General features: G+C 39.5%; 1 protein-coding gene across 1 annotated transcript in view; it reads left to right on the top strand.

The window, feature by feature from the left end:
- DHX57 (DExH-box helicase 57) overlaps positions 1 to 22004 on the top strand; it is a 58044-nt gene that overhangs the window by 13178 nt on the left and 22862 nt on the right. Inside the window, exons 6-13 of the mRNA XM_045978892.1 lie at positions 1607 to 1785; positions 3238 to 3359; positions 5548 to 5743; positions 6313 to 6437; positions 10242 to 10375; positions 11287 to 11341; positions 13219 to 13424; positions 18038 to 18154. Of these exons, the coding sequence (XP_045834848.1) occupies positions 1607 to 1785; positions 3238 to 3359; positions 5548 to 5743; positions 6313 to 6437; positions 10242 to 10375; positions 11287 to 11341; positions 13219 to 13424; positions 18038 to 18154 (1134 nt within the window). The remainder of the gene's footprint in view (positions 1 to 1606; positions 1786 to 3237; positions 3360 to 5547; positions 5744 to 6312; positions 6438 to 10241; positions 10376 to 11286; positions 11342 to 13218; positions 13425 to 18037; positions 18155 to 22004) is intronic.

The following is a 22004-nucleotide window of genomic DNA, read 5'->3' as shown; positions in this document are numbered from 1 at the left end:
TTTAATTGTAAGTCCCAGTTTTGTCACCATGATTGGGCTCTCTGCATTGAAGGTTTGTAGCGTTGTATAAGTTTATTCAAGCAATTGGGAGCTGGAAGAACTAGAGCATCTTCCTAGAAAAACTGTTCCATTTAATTCATTTGGTTTCACATGTTTACTTCTGATGCTTTATATGGAATGACTCTCAAATGAGTTTTTAGAGATATTTCTCTTTCTATAGTACCCTAGTCCCCCAAAGTTCATTAGCATAGGGCTACTTTATGAATCCCTAAATCCTCAAAGAAATGTTTGTGCAATCTTCTGGCTTTATTGAAATCCAGATTTGCTGTACCGATTCTTATACCACAAACTCCATGTTCGAAGTTCAGCAAAGAATTCTCTCTTATTTGCTGCCATCTTTCTTTGAGAAAAGTAAGTTTTTATTATTTCACAAGAGTTCTTAGGTAAACATCAATAAGTAGAGAACAATGAAATTGCATTGAGATGGGGATGGTGGACAGATGGCTAGGTTCACTCACTAGCCACTTGTTCCCAAACGGCAGCTTTTAGTGTGTGGGATTCAGATATATTCCTTGAGCAATGACAAATGGTGTGGCATGGACTTTTTTAAGTAACAGCTTTATTGAGATAAAATTTACCTACCATAAAATTCACCCTTAATTTCAAAGTGTACCATTCAGTGTTTGTTTTTAATTTGTTTTTTAATTTTTTTAATTTTTTTTGACAGACAGAGATCACAAGTAGGCAGAGAGGCAAGCAGAGAGAGAGAGTAGGAAGCAGGCTCCCCGCGGAGCAGAGAGCCCGATGTGGGGCTCGATCCCAGGAACCTGGGATCATGACCTGAGCCGAAGGCAGAGGCTTTAACCCACTGAGCCACCCAGGCGCCCCCCCATTCAGTGGGTTTTTAGTATACTCACAGAGTTGTGCAACTGTGACCACTGTCTAATTCCAGAACATTGTTAACCCTAAAAGAAACCCCATACTTAGCTTATTAGTGATGAGTCCTTATTTCTTCCTTCCTTCAACCCTTGAAAACCATGAACCTACATTCTGTCTCTATGCATTTGCCTATTCTGTACACTTGATAGAAATGGAATCATACACTACGCAGCTTTTGTGATTGGCTTCTTTCACTTAGCATCATGTTTTCAAGGCTCATTCATATTGTAGGGTGTATCAGTACTTCATTTTATTGCCAAATAATATTCCATTATATGAACATGCCATATTTTGTTTATTGATTTATCATGTGAGAGGTATCTGGATTGTTTTATATCATGAGATTTTAGGAACACCTGCAAATAGTTGAAACTTTCAGTTAATTCCTTGAATGTAAAGATCTATGGAATTAACAAGGTGTGCCATGATATTTTTCTTCTTTGTTTTTAATTTGGTTTAGTAACAGCCACTTGTACTTGATTAAATTCATTTGAAGATGCATTTTAAGTTATTTGGCAGTAGTAGTTGTTTGAAATGTGCTTATTCAAGCTTTTAAGTTTTTTCTCCATCTTAAATAATTTTGTTGTTACTTTATTAGATAGTGACTTTCCTCCTTTGCTAAAGAAAGGGCTCCATATCGAAAATGTTTCCTTTTATCCCCTTCAAGTTGAAAAAGAATCAGAACCTGAGGAGGAGACAGATGAGGATGAAGGTCCTGCACCAGTTATAGTGGAGAATGAAAGCTATGTGAACCTTAAGAAAAAGATTTCCAAAAGATATGACTGGCAGGCAAAATCAGTACATGCTGAAAATGCTAAAATCTGCAAGCAGTTCCGAATAAAACAGGTAGGGTATTCTGAGAGACTGGCTAGCATTGCTTCCTAATGTACGGGTGAATGGATTAGGAATTAGGAAGTCCCTAGTATATTTTTGTTTCTTTTTAACTCTGAGTGGTCAAAGTTTCCTGCATGCCACAGCAAACTTGAGTGCATGTTCTAGATAGTTTTGGGAAAGCCAATGGCTGGTGAAATGAAACACACGCATATATACCAAATATTCTCGGAATCATGTGACTTTGGTACTCTGATAGATGATCTGATAAGTGAAATCAAAATTAAAACTGATTTACATTAGAAATAGATAGTGTAGAAAGGAGAAGGCTAAGGAGGGGCCCTTACCCCATTTCAGAGAATCGCAGGGTAAGTAACTTACCCAAGATCACATAGTTACTGGTGGCAACAGGGATTCAGGCTAGCTTTCTGTTCTTCAAGTCCATGATGTTTTATCCCATTCACAAGAAGATTATTTTAAAGGAACCAGTGAGTGAACTTTTAGGGCAGAGTTGGGTGTAGGATAAAAGATTGCTTAACCAGTTTGGGGATTGGATTAAATGTGTCTAACAGCTCTTCTAATTGTGAAGTTCTGATTCTGATTCTTGACACAGTGTAACACTATAGCATATTGTAGTGCAACACCTGTAGAATGTCAAAGTGAATAGAAATTCACACCATAAATAAATAGCAAGACTGTAGAAACAAAAAATTCCACTTTGATCAGTTTGTGTTCAGAGGTAATAAATTTATATGATAAAATTATATGCAGAAAATGATGTGTTAATATAAATTTCAAAAATACATCTTTAGTTTTAATATACACTACAATGTTTACTGACCATTGGAAGTCAGGCTGAGTTACATAGATGTGATGCCTGCCAAAAAGAACCCTTTTGTGAGTGCTCTTACTGTTACCGACTTTAGTAAAAATCTGATATTGTATAGAACTATGCTGTCCAATGGGGTAGCCCCTAGCCACATGTGGCTATTTAAATTTAAATTAATTAAACTTCAGTAAAATTAAAATTCAGTTCCCCAGTAACACTGGCCACATTTCAAGTGCTCACTAGCCATGTGTAGCCAGGGTTTTTTATATTGGTCAGTGCTAATACAGATCATCTCCATAAACATGGAAAGTTCTATCAGATAGTGCTGGTGTAGAGACTTCTGCTAGGAAGGCATGATAGTGCTAAGCAGGATGGCTTATTTCTCTTATAAGATCTTGCAGTTTATTCAGATGTAGGAAAGCCGTAAAGATTCCACAGCTTATTCTGGCTGATTCTTTGAGCAGCCTTCTGACTAAAGTCATCAGCATCCAATCCTAACAAATCCGCAATTTCCATCCCTGAACAAATTTTTAAAGAAAGAGCAGAAAGGCTGGGTCAAGCTATGGGATTCAATACTCGGAGCTTTGTGAAAGATGATCCAAAGTACCTAACTGATGCTTTATCTTCTATGTTATTAGGCTTCCAGACAGTTCCAGTCAATTCTGCAAGAAAGACAATCACTCCCTGCTTGGGAAGAAAGAGAAACCATTCTTAAATTGTTGAGCGAGCACCAAGTGCTTGTTATAAGTGGTATGACAGGGTAAGAATGCAATTTATTTGTAATGCGGCTTTCATCCATGAATATGGTATGTACCCTGGTTATGGTAATAACCAGTTCTACTTGTAAAAAGCTGGTAACTGTTATTATTTGTGCTTTTTTCTGATCAGATACGAAATAAGATTTCACAGAACCTAATATTACAGATCTGGAGCCAACAGACCCAAATTATAGAAAAACAAAAACAAACTCAGAAATCTGTCCAGGAATTTATACACGTTGTACACCTCTCCTTGAGACAATTTTCAAGCAAAAGGTCTAACTGAACGTTATTTTTAAAATTTTTTTAAAAATATTTATTTATTTGAGAGAGAGAGCACGTGAGCACACAGTGGGGAGGGACAGAGGGAGAGGGAGAATTTTAAGCACTCTGCACTGAGCACAGAGCCCAACATGGGGCTCAATCTCACAATCCTGAGATAAGGACCTGAGCTGAAACCAAGAGTCAGACACTTAACTGACTGCACCTCTGAATGCACCATTACTGAATGCTTTTAACAGGCCCATTTTTTTATGTAAAAGATAGTTCCAGAACATATATACATACATACATTTATACATACATACATACATACATACATACATAACATTTATTTATATTAAAATATTGGGACCCCCTGGGTGGCTCAGTGAGCTAAGCATCTGCCTTTGTCTCAGGTCATGATGTAGGTTCCTGGAATCAAGTCCCACATGGGGTTTCTTTCTCAGCAGTGAGCCTATTTCACCCTCAGCTTGCTGCTCCCCCAGATATGCTCTCTCACTCTCTCTCTCTCTCTCTGACAAATAAATAAGTAAAATCTTAAAAAAAAAAAAGATTTATTTATTTGAAAGAGAGTGAACATGTGCATGCATGCAAGCTGGGGGAGGGGCAGAGGTAGAGTGAGAGAGAATTTTCAAACTAACTCCTCCCCAGTGAACGTGGAGCCCGATGGGGGGGCCCTCAATCCCAGGACCCTGAAATCATGACCTGAACTGAAATCAAGAGCCAGCTGCTTAATTAGCCAGCTGAGCCACTCAGGCACCCCTCCGGAACATTTAACTTGGAAATTTTCCCTTCTAAATTTATTCTGCTTTCCTTAGAGCTTTTACTTGTTCTTTTAAGAACAACTAAGGGCATACCATTTTTCCTATTTTACACTTTTCATATGTTATCCAAACTTATTTAACAGAGACAGGTTGTAGGCTTAGTTTAGTTCTATATTCAGAGGTAGTCAACCTAATAACTACATTTGTGCCCAAACTCACTGATACAGTAGTGATTTGAGATCTTCTAGTTTCTTTTTTTTTTTTTTTAAAGATTTTATTTATTTATTTGTCAGAGAGAGAGAGGGAGAGAGGGACCACAGGCAGACAGAGTGGCAGGCAGAGTCAGGGAGAAGCAGGCTCCCCGCTGAGCAAGGAGCCCCATGTGGGACTCGATCCCAGGACGCCGGGATCATGACCTGAGCCGAAGGCAGCTGCTTAACCAACTGAGACACCCAAGCGTCCCGAGACCTTCTAGTTTCTTATCTTTTTAGCTTCAGTCCCCTTGTAGCCAAATCAATAAGATAATACATAAAATCATAAGAGAATACTCCCATTTCTTTAGGATTCAAATATAGAGTTCATATTCTTAGAGGTGTTTGCAGAACTTAATCTAATGTCTGCTCAATTGTCCCGATTTTGTAAATGATACTATATGTGCTGCCGAAGCGAGCACAGATTTTGTAAATGATACTAAGCTATTATGAGTGTCCTGTGAATCCAAGTGCAAATTCCTAGCAGTTACGAGCTGTAGGTAACAAGTCAGCAGGTCGGTTTAAAAGATAAATGAAGCTGGGGCGCCTGGGTGGCTTAGTGGGTTAAGCCACTGCCTTCGGCTCAGGTCATGATCTCAGGGTCCTGGGATCGAGCCCCGCATTGGGCTCTCTGCTCAGCAGGAAGCCAGCTTCCTCCTCTCTCTCTCTCTGCCTGCCTCTCTGCCTACTTGTGATCTCTCTGTGTGTCAAATAAATTAAAAAAGAAAAAAGAAAGAAACCAAAGTCCTTTAAAAAAAAAAAAAAGATCAATGAAGCTGAACAAGTTTTATTATAATTAGCTTTCTCCCTTCCCTTGTTGCACATGGTTCTTTTTTTCTGTTAACTAGTACTTGAAAACCTTCATTTTAGGACTCATTTGTTTTGACATATAGATGTGGGAAGACTACACAGATTCCTCAGTTTATTCTGGATGATTCTCTGAATGGACCGCCTGAGAAAGTGGCTAACATCATCTGTACCCAGCCCCGACGAATTTCGGCAATATCTGTTGCTGAACGTGTTGCTAAAGAGAGGACAGAAAGAGTGGGTCTGACTGTGGGGTACCAGATCCGGCTAGAAAGTGTCAAGGTTTGTATACTCTGCCTATTTCCTGATAACAGAAATTTCGTTTTCATGTATAAAGGGTGCTTGGAGTCTGGAGACTCATAGGCAAGCTCGGATACATACTTTAATATGGCTGAAACCCTTTTAGAAATATTTTGGTATAACTCTTACTTGGGTATGCTTCATTACCTCTATAAAGACCTTTTATTCTTCATTGACAGAAATGATCTAGTAAGCGCTGTTTTACTCTTAAACCTGGGACTTAATCCATTTAACCAAATAAGGAATGGACAAATGGAGAATCACTCCATTCATCCATTCATCCATTCATCACTCACTGTTGTTTCTATGTTTTATAATAATTTTTGAGTGCTTTTTATGAGTCTTAAAATTTTGATATGAAATAGAAAAGCTTTTAATTGTGGCCAGCAAGAAGCTGTGCATTTAGTGTGGTTTCATATTAAATGCAGCTGCTGATGTTTTCAAGATTCTTTGTCCCTATCCATTCAAAATGGCTTTGCTATATTGGCTTTGAAAGTGTTTCCTTTTTGCAAAAATTCCATGAATGCTTTCTATGCCCTTTCCTGTGTAAGTCCTCAGCCACTAGACTGTTATACTGCACCACGGGCGTGCTGCTGAGAAGGCTGGAAGGAGACACAGCTCTCCAAGGAGTCACCCATATCATCGTTGATGAAGTTCATGAGAGGACAGAAGAAAGGTAAACCAAAGATTTTCTAAACAACTGCCATACACATGAAATCATTTTGTTCTATTTCCAGTTGGCTTTCATAGAGCTAGAGAGGAAGACCACAGAGAGCCCAAGTTAGAGAAGAGGCGCACTGCTTTCCTTACCCCCAGGGTCTGGGATACTAGAAATGCTAGGAGGGCACATGTTCATCCCTAGAAGAGTCATTCTATTAGATGGACATCTTCTACCAGGAGCTACTTAACACCCTCCTGGGCCTCATGCTGATCTGGGCACTGTACTTAGCAGGACTAACAGGTTAATGCACACTGTAGCTGATATGCTTCCTTCTTTGTTCATTTGGTCAGTCATTTAGTCCTGACAGTCATGCATACATTTATTAAGATGGTCTTAAGTGCCAAGGGATCTGTTAATTGCCGGGGATACTATAGCAAACAAACCTGTGTGGTTCTCCTTTATCTCATGGTTTGGCAGGAAAAACAAATAATGAACAAATAAATAAATGAAGATTTAGGAATTGGAGTAAGTACTCAGAAGGAATAAATAGGATGGTGTATTTTGGGGAGAGAGACCCATTAGATGGCCAGAGCTGATATCTCTCAAGAGATGATGATTAAATAAAAAACAGAAGGATGAGAAGGCATCGCATGTGACAGATGGGAGCAAGACCAGCATTCGCAGACTTTGCACTGGAAAAGGACATCATGAGCCCAGAAACTGGAGGAAGGCCCTTGCATCTGGTTGTAGTAAACGAGGGGGCAAGTAGCAGATAGAAAGGGAAGAGCCAGATCTTCCAGGGCCTTGTATACCCTGGGCAATAAAGCATTTAGAATTTATTTTCATGGAATTAGAAGTCATTAGAGAGTTGGGATATAAAATCAAAATCTTCAGTATTTTAAAAGGAAGGGCCAAGTAAATAGATGGCATTTATCATAGTTTGTCAGTTTGTGGATCATATTCTAGAACACAACAACAACGAAAACTAGTGGGGAAAAAAAGACAATCCTGTAATAATTACGAGACTTTCCCAAAAAGAACTATACTATTGTAAATATTTTGAGAAGAAACTAAGTCTAAGTAAAGTTGGCAGACTGACAGAAAAGCAGAAAATTGCTAATAGCAAAAATTTAGAAAGAAAAAAACAAACATGAAGAGTCCCCAACTATTGCTGATAAAGTGTTTTTAAAACTGAACAGGGAAGACATATGACTAGAAAACTATTTGTTCAAAGAAATAAATACACTGATACACTAGTAAATAGGAAATATGAGGTAATTAGAAACTAAAGAAAAGCAGACTTACATATAAAAAGAATAGATCAGAATTAAAAGAAGTAATTCCTGGAACCCAACAATAGTAAATTTTATTTTATTTTTTTAAAGATTTTATTTATTTATTTGACAGAGAGAGAGAGAGCACAAGCAGGGGGAGGCAGAAGCAGGGGGAGTTGGAGAGAGAGAGACGCAGGCTCCCCAAAAGCAGGGAGCCTGATGCAGGGCTTGATCCCAAGACCCTGAGATCATGACCTGAGCCGAAGCAGAGAAACAGAGGCTTAACCAACTAAGCCACCCAGGTGTCCCATAAATATTAAACGACTATACATAAAACCTGAGAATCTGTAAGGGGCAAATAATTTTTTTGTAGAGACTCCAGAAAACAGCGGGGGGGGAACCAAATAGTAAATCGTTTCATTTTTAGGTAAATGTGCAAGTGAACATTTGAAAGAAGAAAATTTTTTCACTAAAAAAAGTTGGAGGAGGAAATCAAATATAACATTCAACTGGACTAATAATATTTAAATGATTATACTATAAAAATACATTTAAAGTTTTAGGGGAAATGATATCTAGTGTAATTTTGAATGTAAAGAATGACTTTGGCTTTCCTCCAGTGCTTTGTAGATATTAATCACGAGCTTGTCTTCAGTGGGAGCTGTTTTCTCTCGGAGTCCTTATTCTCAAGTGTCTATGATGGAACTGATATTTAAATTAAGGCCATTTAACTCTAAAGCCCGAGTGATCATCCACCAAAGAATATAGCCCCTTCATAGATATATAAGATAGCTAGGAATATTTTAGAAAAGAAATCAAGAAAGATTGGTCTACCAGATATTAAAATACATTACATAGTTACATAACTATGATATGTAAAATAATGTCAGTCACATGTTAAAATGCCTATACCAGAACCTGTCACATTTTAAGTGCTCAATAAATATTTTTTGAAGGGGTGAATTTACCAGACTCTCCATCTAGAATTCGTTTACCCCAAGGACCTGAACCAGTATGTGTTAAACATTTCCATATGATCAGAACTCAGGATGGGTGTTAAAAACACAGACCCCTTCCCAACCCCCAGAAGGCCATTCTACAGAATTGAGATGAGAAATTTTAATTTTCAGCAAGTTCCATGTGATTTCTGATATGGAGGTCCCAGAAACACACCCTAAAACATATCACCCTAGAGGCAGAGAATGGGCACTTGGGAGAAAGTGAGTATCTGGCTGAATAAGGAGTTTCATTTCCCATTATGAACACATGTGTTGCCATTATGGTTTAAAGGATAATCTCTTAGAGGTTTGTGTGAGTATCCTCAAGTAACCGATCAACTTTTAGAAATCCAACACAATTAAATTTTCAGATCCAGTAAAAAAATTTAAAAGAATGGCTTTGGGTTTCATAACTTTTACACTTCCATAAACTCAGAAAAACTGAAGCATAGTACGGGATGTTGCTTCTGGGAGCAATCATGTTCTCAAAAGTGAGAGTTTTATAAAACGTAATGACTTATAGAATATTAACAGTTAAAAATTCAAAATATTGTAACATCTGAATAAAGAAAAGTTACACACTGCAGAAGGGAGATTTGGGCTTTTACAAATGCCAGTCTCTGGAAAGGGGTATACAAATTACAAGAAAAAGTAGGGGAATATTTTCTAGTTCAGATGGAAAAAGACAAAAAAGAGGAGTAAAACCCAGGAACCGAGATCAATAAAAATATAGACAAGATTGAAGGTTGAATATAGAAAGCTATATTCAAAGCTATAGTTGTGTTAGTTTAAAATTTTTGATAAATTTCCTGATCATAGAGATGAACTGATTTTTCTAAATGTTTAGCAGGTATCAAAGAAATGTCCAGAAGAATAGTTTCTGTCCCCTGTATAATAATTACCTGTTAGAATTTTGGTCTGTTTTTCTCTGGGAGTATATTAGGCATTAGGGAGAGATGTGTAGGGAAAGATAGGTGTCTCTGCAAACAGTACTGGAGTTTTTTGTGCTGCTTTGATGTAGTTAACATAATAGCAGGCACTGCCTTTGAAATTAATTGCATAAGGAGATTTTAAAAGTATGGATGTACTATAAATTACTGAAGCATTTCCTATTGTTATATTATTTCCTTTTCTCTAAAAAAGAAAAAAAATAAATATAATTAAATTAGCTCATGAAATTAAAGAGAACTGAATAGTACAAGAACATGCTCTCATTAAAAATTCAAGCAAAACTGGGACGCCTGGTTGGCTCAGTCAGTTAAGCATCTGCCTTCGGCTCAGGTCATGATCCCAGGGTGCTGGAATCAAGCCCCACACTGGGCTCCCTGCTCAGCAGGGAGTCTGCTTCTCTCTCTGCCTACCACTCCCCAGCTTGTGCTCTCTCTTTCTCTGACAAATAAATAAAATCTTTTTTTAAAAAATACATCAGAGGTGGCTCCGTTGCGCAATGGATAGCGCATTGGACTTCTAAAAAATACATCAGAAGTTAATTCATTTTTATGTATTGAATTTGTTTGAACTTCAGGTGTTTCTTTTATTTCCTTTAGTGACTTCTTGCTGCTAGTCTTGAAGGACATTGTGTTGCAGAGACCAACTCTTCAAGTTATTCTAATGAGTGCAACTTTAAATGCTGAGCTCTTTTCAGAATATTTCAGTTCCTGCCCAATTATTACTATACCAGGTGATTAAAATGCATCCTTAAATATGCACTGTTCTAATAAGCAAATATAAGTATTTTTAAAGTTCATTTGAGATATAAAGTAGTAGGTATTTGTACCCATTTTCTAGAGAAGTGATTTGTTTATAACAAATAAAATTATGACCATATAATGAAGTAAAGAAATAACATTATGTCTATTTGCTAAGAGATTTCAGTTTAATTTGTGCTTTTTTAAAAAGTCTAGGTTATTAGGATTTCTAGCATTCCGTTGTGCTTAACATCAAAGTATGAGTTAATAATGGTACTCTATCATAAAGAGAGAAGTTGTCTCTGTGCATAAGCATATTGGTTCATTGCTGCATTCTGCTAACTTCTGGGCGTTGTCTACTCTGGGAGAAAGTGGAGTTGAATAGTCCGTATCTTCGGGTGCTTTCACAGTCTCATTGTGGGATTAATTTATCACCTTGGGCTTTGCTCTGTCCCTTTGCAATTTGATTGCCAAAGGGATAATTTGGGGACAATTTTGATGAATAATCATACTATTTCTTCTGGTTGTTGAATGGTTCAGAGTTCCTTGCGGGGAAGAAAGGAAGGGTGGGAAAAGTGTAACAGGTTTAAAAAAAAGAGCTGTTTTTTTTTAAAAAGTCATTACTAAATGAGCATCTCTGCACCTACGCACTTCTGGGTTTTTTTTACGAGCTGGAATCTAACCCCTCTAGGAATTTCTATCATCAGAAGCTTTTGTTTTTCTTTCTTCCTCTCTCTCTCTCTCTCTTTTTTTTTTTTTTTTTCGGTATTTTTAAGACCACAGAACAAACCATCCCTTGTGCCACACTTTATTTTAAGAGAATTTTACATTTGCCAACTATTTATGTCAAGATAATTGAACGGGTATTCTGAGGCTTCTCTCTTTTATTTTCATGTTCTTCTAGGTCGTACATTTCCTGTTGATCAGTTTTTTCTAGAAGATGCAATTGCTGTGACAAGGTAAGGAAGACATTAATGAGGGTTTGGTGAAAGTCTTTGAAAAGAATGATCATTTTAGGGGTGCCTGGGTGGCTCATTTGGTGAAGTGGCTGCCTTCAGCTCGGGTCATGATCCCAGGGTCCTGGTGTCGAGCCCCACATCAGGCTCCCTTCTCAGCAGGGAGCCTGCTTCTCCCTTTCCCTCTGCCTGCTGCTCTGCCTACTTGTGTTCTCTATCTCTGTGTCAAGTAAAAAAAAAAACAAAAAAAAAAAACTTAAAAAAAAAGATCATTTTTCCTCAGCGTGCCAGGATTTTAACAGATGTGTTCATTTTTCTTCTGATTTTTCTGCTTGAGCATTTTGTTTTCCCCTTACAGCAAATATTATAAAAATTATTTGCAGTTTACAGACAATATTGTATATTCGGTACTAACGGGGACGCTAATGTAAACCATAGGGTTTGGGTGTTCATGATGTACCCCTGTAGGCTCATCAGTTAGAACAATTACACCACTCTAGTGGGGGGATAGTGGTAACGAGGAGGCTATGCCTCTGTGGGGAATGGGGTGTCGGGAAATCTCTGTACCATCTGCGCAACATTGCTGTGAACCGAAACAGCTCTGAAAATGAGGTGTATTTAAAAAATGAAGAAGGACCAAATATATGGAAAGTTTAACAAGAAAGAAAAAGACCAATTCTGCAGATAGACTGCCAGCATTCAAATCCCTCCACTTACAAGGGGTGTGTGGCTGGAGGAGCGTGTGACTCTTGATCCTAGGGTTGTGAGTTTGAGCACATTGGATATAGGGATTACTTAAATAAATAATTTTTAAAAATCCCCTCTACTTACAAACTAACAACGACAAGTAGCTTAATCTCTCTATGACTCAATTTCATCACATGTAAAGTGGTCATATTTTTAATAGCTGCTTCACAGGGTTGTTATGAGGATTAATTAATTAATTAATTAATTCTTGGAGTTAATAGCTGCAGAGTGCTTAGAACTGAGCCTGGCGCATAGCAGATGCTTTATGTGTGTTAGCTATCATCATCATCATCATCCTGCAAGCCTTAAGGAGCTTGCAGGGTAGTGTGAGTATTAGGATGTCTGTAATTTCAGTGCTTGGTAGAAAATAGTCATTTTCATTGGATACAAACATTTTTCTCCTTTGAAAGCTCTGATTCCTCTTCCCAGTCTTTGACCTTGAAGACTCCCCATGGTTTTATCCTTGCACTATTTCTTCTCACTGTAAAACTCTTTCATCCCTCCATTAGACTCCTGTGATTTCAGATGTCACCTCTGTGCCAAGAATTCCCAGATCATTATCTTCATTCCTGACCTCTGAGTTCCAGAAGTAAAATACCCTTGTTGTCTGGCACCTGAATTCAATTCAGAAATTTTCTCCTTCACCCTGCCCCTTCCATTGCTAATAAGCCCCACTCCTAATTCTCTATTTATTTAATGGTACAATATTCTCAAGCTAAAAACCCCAAACTAGTGGCTCCCAAACTGTGGTGTGCAGTAAGCATATGTAGGGAGCTCATTACAGTTGCCATTCTCTGCGCCCCCTCCCACTTCCATTGAATGGGAATCTCTGGGGAAATTAATCTTTCAACTAATTTCCCGGTCTTTATTCTCTCACCTGCAAACTCAGACTCACTAACTCTATCCCAACTGCCTCTAGAATGATCTTGAGACAGAAGCAAAAGCATTCCAGGGTGTTCCCTCCCCAGAAACAGGGTCTAGCCAGCAGAACCCTGGACTGGTGGAATAGTAGCACATGAACTGGGCAGGAGCAGAGCAACATTCTGCCGAATGAGCAAGTAAATTGGTGAAATTTTCTTCTCACCAGCAGACCCACATCCACACAGACCCATTCCTTTGTCTTCCATCCTCAGGTATGTGTTACAGGATGGGAGCCCGTATATGCGGTCCACGAAGCAGATGACAAAGGAGAAGCTGAGAGCAAGGCGCAGCCGAACTGCATTTGAAGAAGTCGAGGAAGACCTGAGGCTCTCTCTCCACCTCCAGCCCCAGGATTCTGTCAAAGATGCAGTGCCAGACCAGCAGCTAGATTTCAAGCAGCTCCTGGCCCGCTATAAAGGTAACACGTTTCCTGGAGGAATAGTACACTTATGCCAAAGGTAACCAGTGACCCAGAGGAAGAAGAACGTGGCTCTTATTTCATAGCTACATTGTCTTAATTCATCAGAACAACCTTGAACTTAGAAAAAGAGCGGTTCCAACACATATTAAATAGAATTGTTACTGTATTTACCAGTAGGGTTTTTTTTCTGATTATGAAAGATGTGTTTATTATAGAAAAATTGGGAAATAGTAAAATATAAATATATACTTGAGTATTTTATAACTTTTTATTTTGATTTAATTGCGAATTCAAAATTAAAGTTGGCAGAACTATACAGTGAACTCTCTGATACCCTTCACCCCAGTTCACCGATTTTTATTATTTTGCCTCATTTGCTTTATCATCTGCTCTGTGCACAGGTATATATTTCTTTCCTGAACCTTTTGAGTAAGTTGCAGATAGGGTGTCCCCTAATTCCTAACATTTGAATATGTATTTTTTTTTTAAGATTTTATTTATTCATTTGACAGAGAGACAGTGAGAGAGGGAACACAAATAGGGGGAGTGGGAGAGGGAGAAGCAGGCTTCCCATCGAGCAGGGAGCCCAATGCAGGGCTCAATCCCAGGACCCTGGGATTATGACCTGAACCAAAGGCAGATGCTTAACGACTGAGCCGTCCAGATGCTCAAAATGCTTAAAAGCATAAGCACTGGACATGATCAAAATGAAGATATTTAACTGATATAATGCTATTATTTAATCCATAGCCAATATTCTAATTTTGCCAGTTATCGAAAAAATGTTCTTTATTGCTATTTTTTTTCTGGTCCAGAATCCAACCCACAATTACATATTGAATTCATTGTTGTATATTTTTAGTTTCTTTTGATCTGAAAGAATTCCCCAGCTTGTATTTTTCTTTTAAAATCTTGACATTTTTTGGAGTTTGGGCCAGTTATTTTGTAGAATGTCCCTCCATTTGGTTTTGTCTAATGTTTCCCTATGACTAAATTTAGATTAGAAAACCTAACCTGTTGGGTTTCATCTTTGGTTAGAAAACCACAGAAAGAGGGGCGCCTGGGTGGCTCAGCCGGTTAAGTGGCTGCCTTCGGCTCAGGTCGTGATCCCAGGGTTCTGGGATCGAGCCTCACGTTGGGCTCTCTGCTCAGCAGGGAGCCTGCTTCCTCCTCTCTCTGCCTGCCTCTCCGCCTACTTGTGTTCTCTCTGTCAAATAAATAAATTAAATCTTTACAAAAGAAAACCACAGACACAATGTTGAGTCCTTCTTGGTATGTCATATCAGGAGGCATGTAACATTGGTTTGTCCCATTATTGACGATATTATTTTTGATCACTTGGTTATGATGTCAGCTAGGTGTCTTGTGTGTGTAGTTACTGTTTGTTCCATTTATAGTTAGTAAGTCATTTGTGGAAAGATGTTTGAGGCTATTTAAATATCCTATAATAGCCTCAAAATTTCATCCACTAGTTTTAGTGTTACTTGTGGACTTTGTGGGGCACCCTATGCTGAGCATTTGTTTGTATGTTGTTAGGTGCTCCTTCTTCCTCCTGTTAGGTGCCAGACCCGACCTACTGTTCTTTGTTCCTGGATAGTCTTCTGTACATATAAGTTGGGCTGAACACATAGAAACCCCAAGGTTGCTACTTCTGTTTTCTTCCCTAAAGCCTACACTAGAGATAGGTCTCAGCTGCCCTTCCTGCTCTTTTCCCTGGGCTGCCACCCCAATTCCTCTTAGCCTTTTTTTTGAGGGGGGAAATGTATTTACCTTTCAAGGAGTAAGAGCCTCTAACCCCCTGTTACTGCTTCTATGGGAGAAGAGACAAGTGAGTGTTCCTTTTTTTCCTTCCTCTGAAGACTGTATTCCCAGTCCTGCATAGGGAATGGCAATCATCCAGGAATTAGGGAATTAGCTGTTATTTTGCCATTTAGGAAGATGTGAGTAGCTCCTAAACATTATTTCACTTAACCTTCCCAACATCCTGAGAAGTAAGGTTGAGAGCATGAACTTGCAACGGATAGAGCCGGGTTCAACTCACTCGCTCGCGCAGAGTTCCTTGAGCGAGTTCTTTGCCGTCTCCATACCTGTTTCCTTAGCAATAAAATGGAGTTGTTTAGGGAATTAAATGAGATAATACAAATCCACAGCACAATGCCCAGCTAGTGAGTGCACATTTGTGATTCTAGTTAAAATATGTCTGAGTCAAAAGTTTGTATTCTTTCTATACATCACACCAGCTGATAATTCCCATTTCCTATTCTATTAAATTATTTCAGAATTATTTCATAAACTTCAGAATTTTCTTCAAAAATAATGACAGGATGGGGCGCCTGAGTAACTCAGTCTGTTAAGTATCCAACTCCTGATTTCAGCTCAGGTCATGATCTCAGGGTTGTGAGATTGAGTCTCATGTTGGGCTCTATGCTCAGCGTGGAGGCTGCTTGAGATTCTCTTTCCCTCTCCCTCTGTCCCTCCCCCACCTTGTGCTCTCTATCTCTAAAATAAATAAATTAAATCTTTTTTTTTTTATAAATGTCGCTTTTTTTTTTAAAGATTTTATTTATTTATTTGACAGACAAAGATCACAAGTAGGCAGAGAGGCAGGCAGAGAGAGAGGAGGAAGCAGGCTCCCTGACAAGCAGAGAGCCCCATGCGGGGCTCGATCCCAGGACCCTGAGATCATGACCTGAGCCAAAGGCAGAGGCTTTCACCCACTGAGCCACCCAGGTGCCCCATAAATTAAATCTTTTAAAATAAATAAAGCAAAAATTATGCCTGGATCTAAGCCAGGCCTGGATCTAAGCCAGGCCTAATTTCAAGCACACAGGTTACCAAAGTTCAAAAAGTACTTCTGAGAACTTCTTTCTGAAGGAGGAGGATGGAATATTTGGGGTCAAGAAACCTGGCTCTACCACTAGCTTCTGTGTGGTGGTGGGCTTCTCCCTTTCCCTGTATCAAAAAGACCAGATCTAGTTGATCTCAAGGCTCTCTCACTTTTCAGAAAATTAAATAATGTTTCTGAGCTCAATTTTTAAAACTTTTTCTAGTTAAATAATAATACTCAGTCCTTTTAAGTGTATAATTGATTAGCAAAAACTGCCAAACTATTAAAAAGTTCTTAAAAAATTATTTTCACTTCTCTTTTTCTCTGGTAGCTAATCCTTTCTCCTTTTTGAAAAGTCTGCTTTTGGAATCTTGACATATAAAAATGATTCCTTCTCTGCCCTCCACACCCAACCACATCCTTTCTTTTTGTACTTTTTGGGTTGCCTTTTTTTTTTCAGTTTTTTTTTTGTTTTTAAGGTTTTATTTGTCAAAAAGAGAGAACACAAGCTGGGGGAGCGGCAGTCAGAACAGGCAGAACAGGGAGAGGGAGGAGCAGGCTCCCTGCTGAGCAAGGAGCCCAATGTAGGACTCGATCCCATTACTTCAGGATCATGACATGAGCAGAAGGCAGCCCCTTAACCGACTGAACCACCCAGGCGTCCCACCTCTTTTCATGTTTGACCAATGTAGGGTTCACACTACCAGAACAACATTATTTAAAACTTCTTCTGCCCCTCTTCAAACTTTTCAGCATAATATAGGAAGCTTCCTTTCCTTCATATCACCTGCAGCTGTTTTGTCCCAGTTAGACTATATTCAGGGCGATGGGCTATTAATAGGCCCTGAGAAGAAACGCCAGCGGTCTTTGAGGAGTTAGTCTCCCCAAGACTGTGCTATTTGTTTTCAAGAGAGCTTAGGTGCACAGTACAGCCCAAAGAACTACATCTTTCACTAGGGCCTCAGATACATTAGGAGAAGACTGGAGACCCTAACCTGAAAGTCTATGACTAGACTTCAGGGGTTGTTGGTGAAGCCATTAAAATCACATGTATTTTTCGGGAAGATCCAGCACTTTTGTTCTTTTTTCAAAGGATCCTAAAGGTTAAGAGTCACTGTGGCGAGGATGTTTGTGAAAGCCGTGGTCTTTGTCCATCGATTTCCCTGGATCACTGTTACCTGGACTTCCGTCTGATCTGACTCATGACTTGGTTGAATCTGGAAGGGCTTTCCAAAGTGTATTTGATATTTGAATTTTGTTTCTAGGATTTAAATTGTCAATAATTGTGTGACAGGGCGCCTGGGTGGCTCAGTGGGTTAAGCCGCTGCCTTCAGCTCAGGTCATGATCTCAGGGTCCTGGGATCGAGTCCCGCATCGGGCTCTCTGCTCAGCGGAGAGTCTGCTTCCCTTCCTCTCTCTCTGCCTGCCTCTCTTGTGATTTCTCTCTGTCAAATAAATAAAATAAACAAAATCTTTAAAAAAAAAAAAAGTTTAAAAAAAAATAATAATTGTGTGACAGATTAAAGAGGGGAAGGAAGAAAGGAAAACGTGGCCCATCTGGGCCTTTCCGGCAGGGTCAGGTGCCTGTTCTTTGAGTCACTGTTCAAGCAAAAAGTGCTCCTAGCAAGCATGCATTTTTTTTGAGAGACTGGAAGAAAACAACTCATTTCAGTGCATAAATGTGAACAATATCTGTGTCATTAAATCAAGAGATTCACCGAATTCACAGGCAACATTGCTTAATAAGGTATAATTATCCTTCTGATTTTTACCTTTCTTTCAGGCGTTAGCAAATCAGTCATCAAAACAATGTCCATCATGGATTTCGAAAAGGTTAATCTCGAATTAATAGAGGCCTTGTTAGAGTGGATTGTAGATGGAAAGCATTCCTACCCTCCAGGTAAACTCATCTTGTCTTCCTTTGTGTGTAGATGGCCAAAAGAGAAAGCAGTTCTCTCACTGAGATAAGTGTGTGCTGTGGAGGCAGCCTCCTTGCCTGGAGCCCTCCCCCAACCCCCATTCTCACTTTTCCACCCCCAGTTGCTTGTAACATTGGTTATTAGGCTTTTCAGGGGGAGTTTTACCTTTTACTTTTTGAGGTTCACCCACTCCTTTTTTTTTTTAAGATTTTATTTATTTATTTGTCAGAGAGAGAGAGAGAGTGCACAAGCAGACAGAGTGGCAGGAAGAGGCAGAGAGAGAAGCAGGCTCCCTGCTGAGCAAGGAGCCGGATGTGGGACCTGATCCCAGCACCCTGGGATCTTGACCTGGGCCGAAACTGACTGAGCCACCCAGGTGCCTCCACCCACTCTTTTTTGTTCTGCACTCTTTTGGTTCCCGCTGAACAAAAAGATGTTAATAATACAAAGTCCAAAAGGCAGAAAGCTGAAAAGAAGGCCTGGGTGATCCATATGGTAAACACTGAGCCCCAGGCTAAATGGGAGTCTAGTGATGAGTGTTTGAAGTCCATAAAGACTCCAGACGTGGAGGTCACAGGGCAAGAGGGGTTAGTAGAACTGGGTTTGGAGTCAGATGAACTTCCAGCTCTGCTACTCAGAAATGTTTAGTCTCAGATAAAGTCCTTATCCTTGCTCTGCCTCAATTTCCTGATCTGTGAAATGAAGAGAATCATAATTCCTCTGACATATAGCTGTTTTTAGGATTAAAAGAAACCGTATATAGGTGGCGCCTGGCCGTCTAAGTCAGTGGAGCATGTGATTCCTGATCTCAGGACTCTGAGTTTGAGCCACATGTTGGGTGTAGAGATTACTTAAAAATAAAATCTTTTTTAAGAAGTAAGAAAGAAACCGGGGCACCTGGGTGGCTCAGTGGGTTAAAGCCTCTGCCTTCGGCTCAGGTCATGATCTCAGGGTCCTGGGATCAAACCCCGCATCAAGCCCCGCATCAGGCTCTCTGCTCCGCAGGGAACCTGCTTCCTCTGCTTCTCTCTGCCTGCCTCTCTGCCTAGTTGTGATTTCTCTCTGTCAAATAAATAAAATATTAAAAAAAAAAGAAGAAGAAGTCTTGTCAGACTTTAAAATAAAATAAAAATAAAAAAATAAAAAGAAAGAAACCATATGCAAAGCACTTAGTATAGTGCCTGGCATATAGTTAATGCCCAGTAGATACTACCTAATAATGGTAACACTATATTTATAACATGCGTCGTCATTATTATTGCTGTGCTCACTGTTACTGCTGCTGCTGTGTGACCCAGAGCAATCACTACTTCCCCCTTACTCACTGTCTTCCCATCCCAGTGGCCTTCTTAACCTCACTTGTAGTCCTTTATCCCTCAAATCTCATAACTGAATCCTTCCCATCACTCAGGTTCTGTCATATAGCTTCTCTTCAGGGAAGTCTTCTCTGACCACCCTATCTGTTTTCTCACTCCCACCCCTTACACCGTCAGGATACCCAAAAGTGATTTTCATTTTCATTATAGCACTTCACAATACCCAGAATTATAGTTCTACTTACTGACAGTTTCCTTCAGTAGAACGCAGACTCCTTAAGAATAAGGATTTATGGTGCACCACTGTGTTCCTCAGAGCCCAGGACGGCAGCTGGAATATTTAGGTACAGAGTAAATATTCGTTGCGTGAATAGATGCAGCCATTGTTGGGGGATCGTAAGTTGATCAAACAGTTCCGTCATGCGCTCACTACGTAGTGCCTTGAGGAAGTGGGAATGGACGCCTTCCTCTGCTTAGACCGTAGTCATTACATGATATTTTCTGTAGACACATAGGAGCCACATGAAGGGATTGAAGTGCCCTGTTTGTTACCCCTTGGCAAGTAGTCAGTGTTGGCTAATGCATTGTCACTGGGCTGGATGTCTTGTTTCATCCCAAAGGAAAAGGTGATTGTAATCTATCAGAATAAATGTAGTGAGTCTGGACTCTGATAGATTTGTGAATATTAAAGATATCCCTGATATAGGGGCTGCTGGCTGGCTCAGTCAGTAGAGCATGTGATTTTTGATCTTGGGGTTTTATTTTATTTTTTATTATTTTTTTTTAAAGATTTATTTATTTGACAGAGAGAGATCACGAGTAAGCAGAGAGGCAGGCAAAGAGAGAGGAGGAAGCAGGCTCCCCGCTGAGCAGAGAGCCTGATGTGGGGCTCGATCCCAGGACCCTGAGATCATGACCTGAGCTGAAGGCAGAGGCTTAACCCACTGAGCCACCCAGGTGCCCCCTGATCTTGGGGTTTTAAGTTCAAGCCCCAGGTTGAGTGTAGAGCTTACTTTATTTAAAAAAAAAAAAAAAAAGGTATTCCCAATACCGGTGGCCAAGCTGTAAGGGCAGAGCAGATCAGGAAGCACATAAAAACATGACAAAAAAATTTTTCCCATCCATATAGATTATTTTACCACCCTTTTCTTTTTTTTAATGTTTAATTTATTTATGGGGTTACCTGGGTGGCACTGTCAGTTAAGCGACTGACTTTTAGTTTTGGCTCAGATCATGATGTCAGGGTTGTGACATGGAGCATCTCAAATAAATAAATAAAATCTAAAAAAAAAAATTATTTATTTTAAAGAGAGAGCAGGGAGAGAAAAACTTAAGCAAGACTCCTGCGGAGCACAGAGCCTATTGCGGGGCTGGTGACCTGAGCCAATTTTACCACTCTTAAATTTTGTGGTATTTTAATAGAGAGGAACATGGAATGTGTAATGGAAGGAAACATGGGTCTGTTGCCCGAAACCTTAGGTTTGTGTCCAAGCCCCACTCTTAACTCTGTCGCCTCGCCAAGGTACTGAGTCACTTCGAGGGTACTAATAATCTTAATGGGTAGTTGTGAGAATCAAATGAGAAAATGTATGTAAACATGCTTCATATACTAGGAAGTATTGAAACTAACCCTCAAACGTATCTTTTGCCTCCTTCCGGGTTCCATTTTTAAAATAATTTAGTTTCCTTATTTGCTTAGTGGGGAAAATAACTATGATAAATAATAGGTCTGTGTTCCTTGTGGGCAGATCTTTGGTTTATATTTCTTTCTTTTTTTTTTTTTTTAAAGATTTTATTTATTTATTTGACAGAGAGAGAGATCACAAGTAGGTAGAGAGGCAGACAGAGAGAGAGGAGGAAGCAGGCTCGCCGCGGAGCAGAGAACCCGATGCGGGGCTCGATCCCAAGACCCTGAGATCACGACCTGAGCCGAAGGCAGCGGCTTAATCCACTGAGCCACCCAGGCGCCCCTTTGGTTTATATTTCATTGAAGCTAGCACAGAGCTGACACAGGCACCCAATAAATATTTGTGGGATCAAGGGAGGGGCTAGTGAAGATTTCCTCTCGGGATAAAGCACGAAAGAAGGTGACTTGCTGAGTGTCCACTCTTGGCACAGAAATATCCTATAATTAGTTATCATACTTATTTTCTTTAACGTAAAATTTAAAAGCCCATAAATGTTAACATGGCACAGTTAGTTACTGTGCTGCCTCTCCAACATATATCTGGATTTAGGTTTTTAGGGTGGCCAGCCAATTATATTTTCTTTTTCTCATTTCCAGTAAAATGCTTGTGGATTTTATTTACTAATGGAAGAGTCTTCCTGTCTTACAAGATTAGAAGGATAACTCTTCCTAGAGAAACAATGTCAGTAGCCAGTGCACTGAAGAAGTTATGTTTAAAGAGCTTTGCTCATGATTCTTGTATAACTTAAGGTATTACATTTTTCCGCACTTCAGTTTTTCCTCTTGTAGAAAGATAGTAATACCCCATTCACTTTGGAATTAAGTCAG

Source organism: Meles meles, chromosome 15, assembly GCF_922984935.1.
Source record: "Meles meles chromosome 15, mMelMel3.1 paternal haplotype, whole genome shotgun sequence".
NCBI classification, from domain to species: Eukaryota; Metazoa; Chordata; class Mammalia; order Carnivora; family Mustelidae; genus Meles; species Meles meles.
The sequence above is the reverse complement of the archived record's forward strand: the minus strand, read 5'-3'. Positions and strand labels throughout refer to the sequence as shown.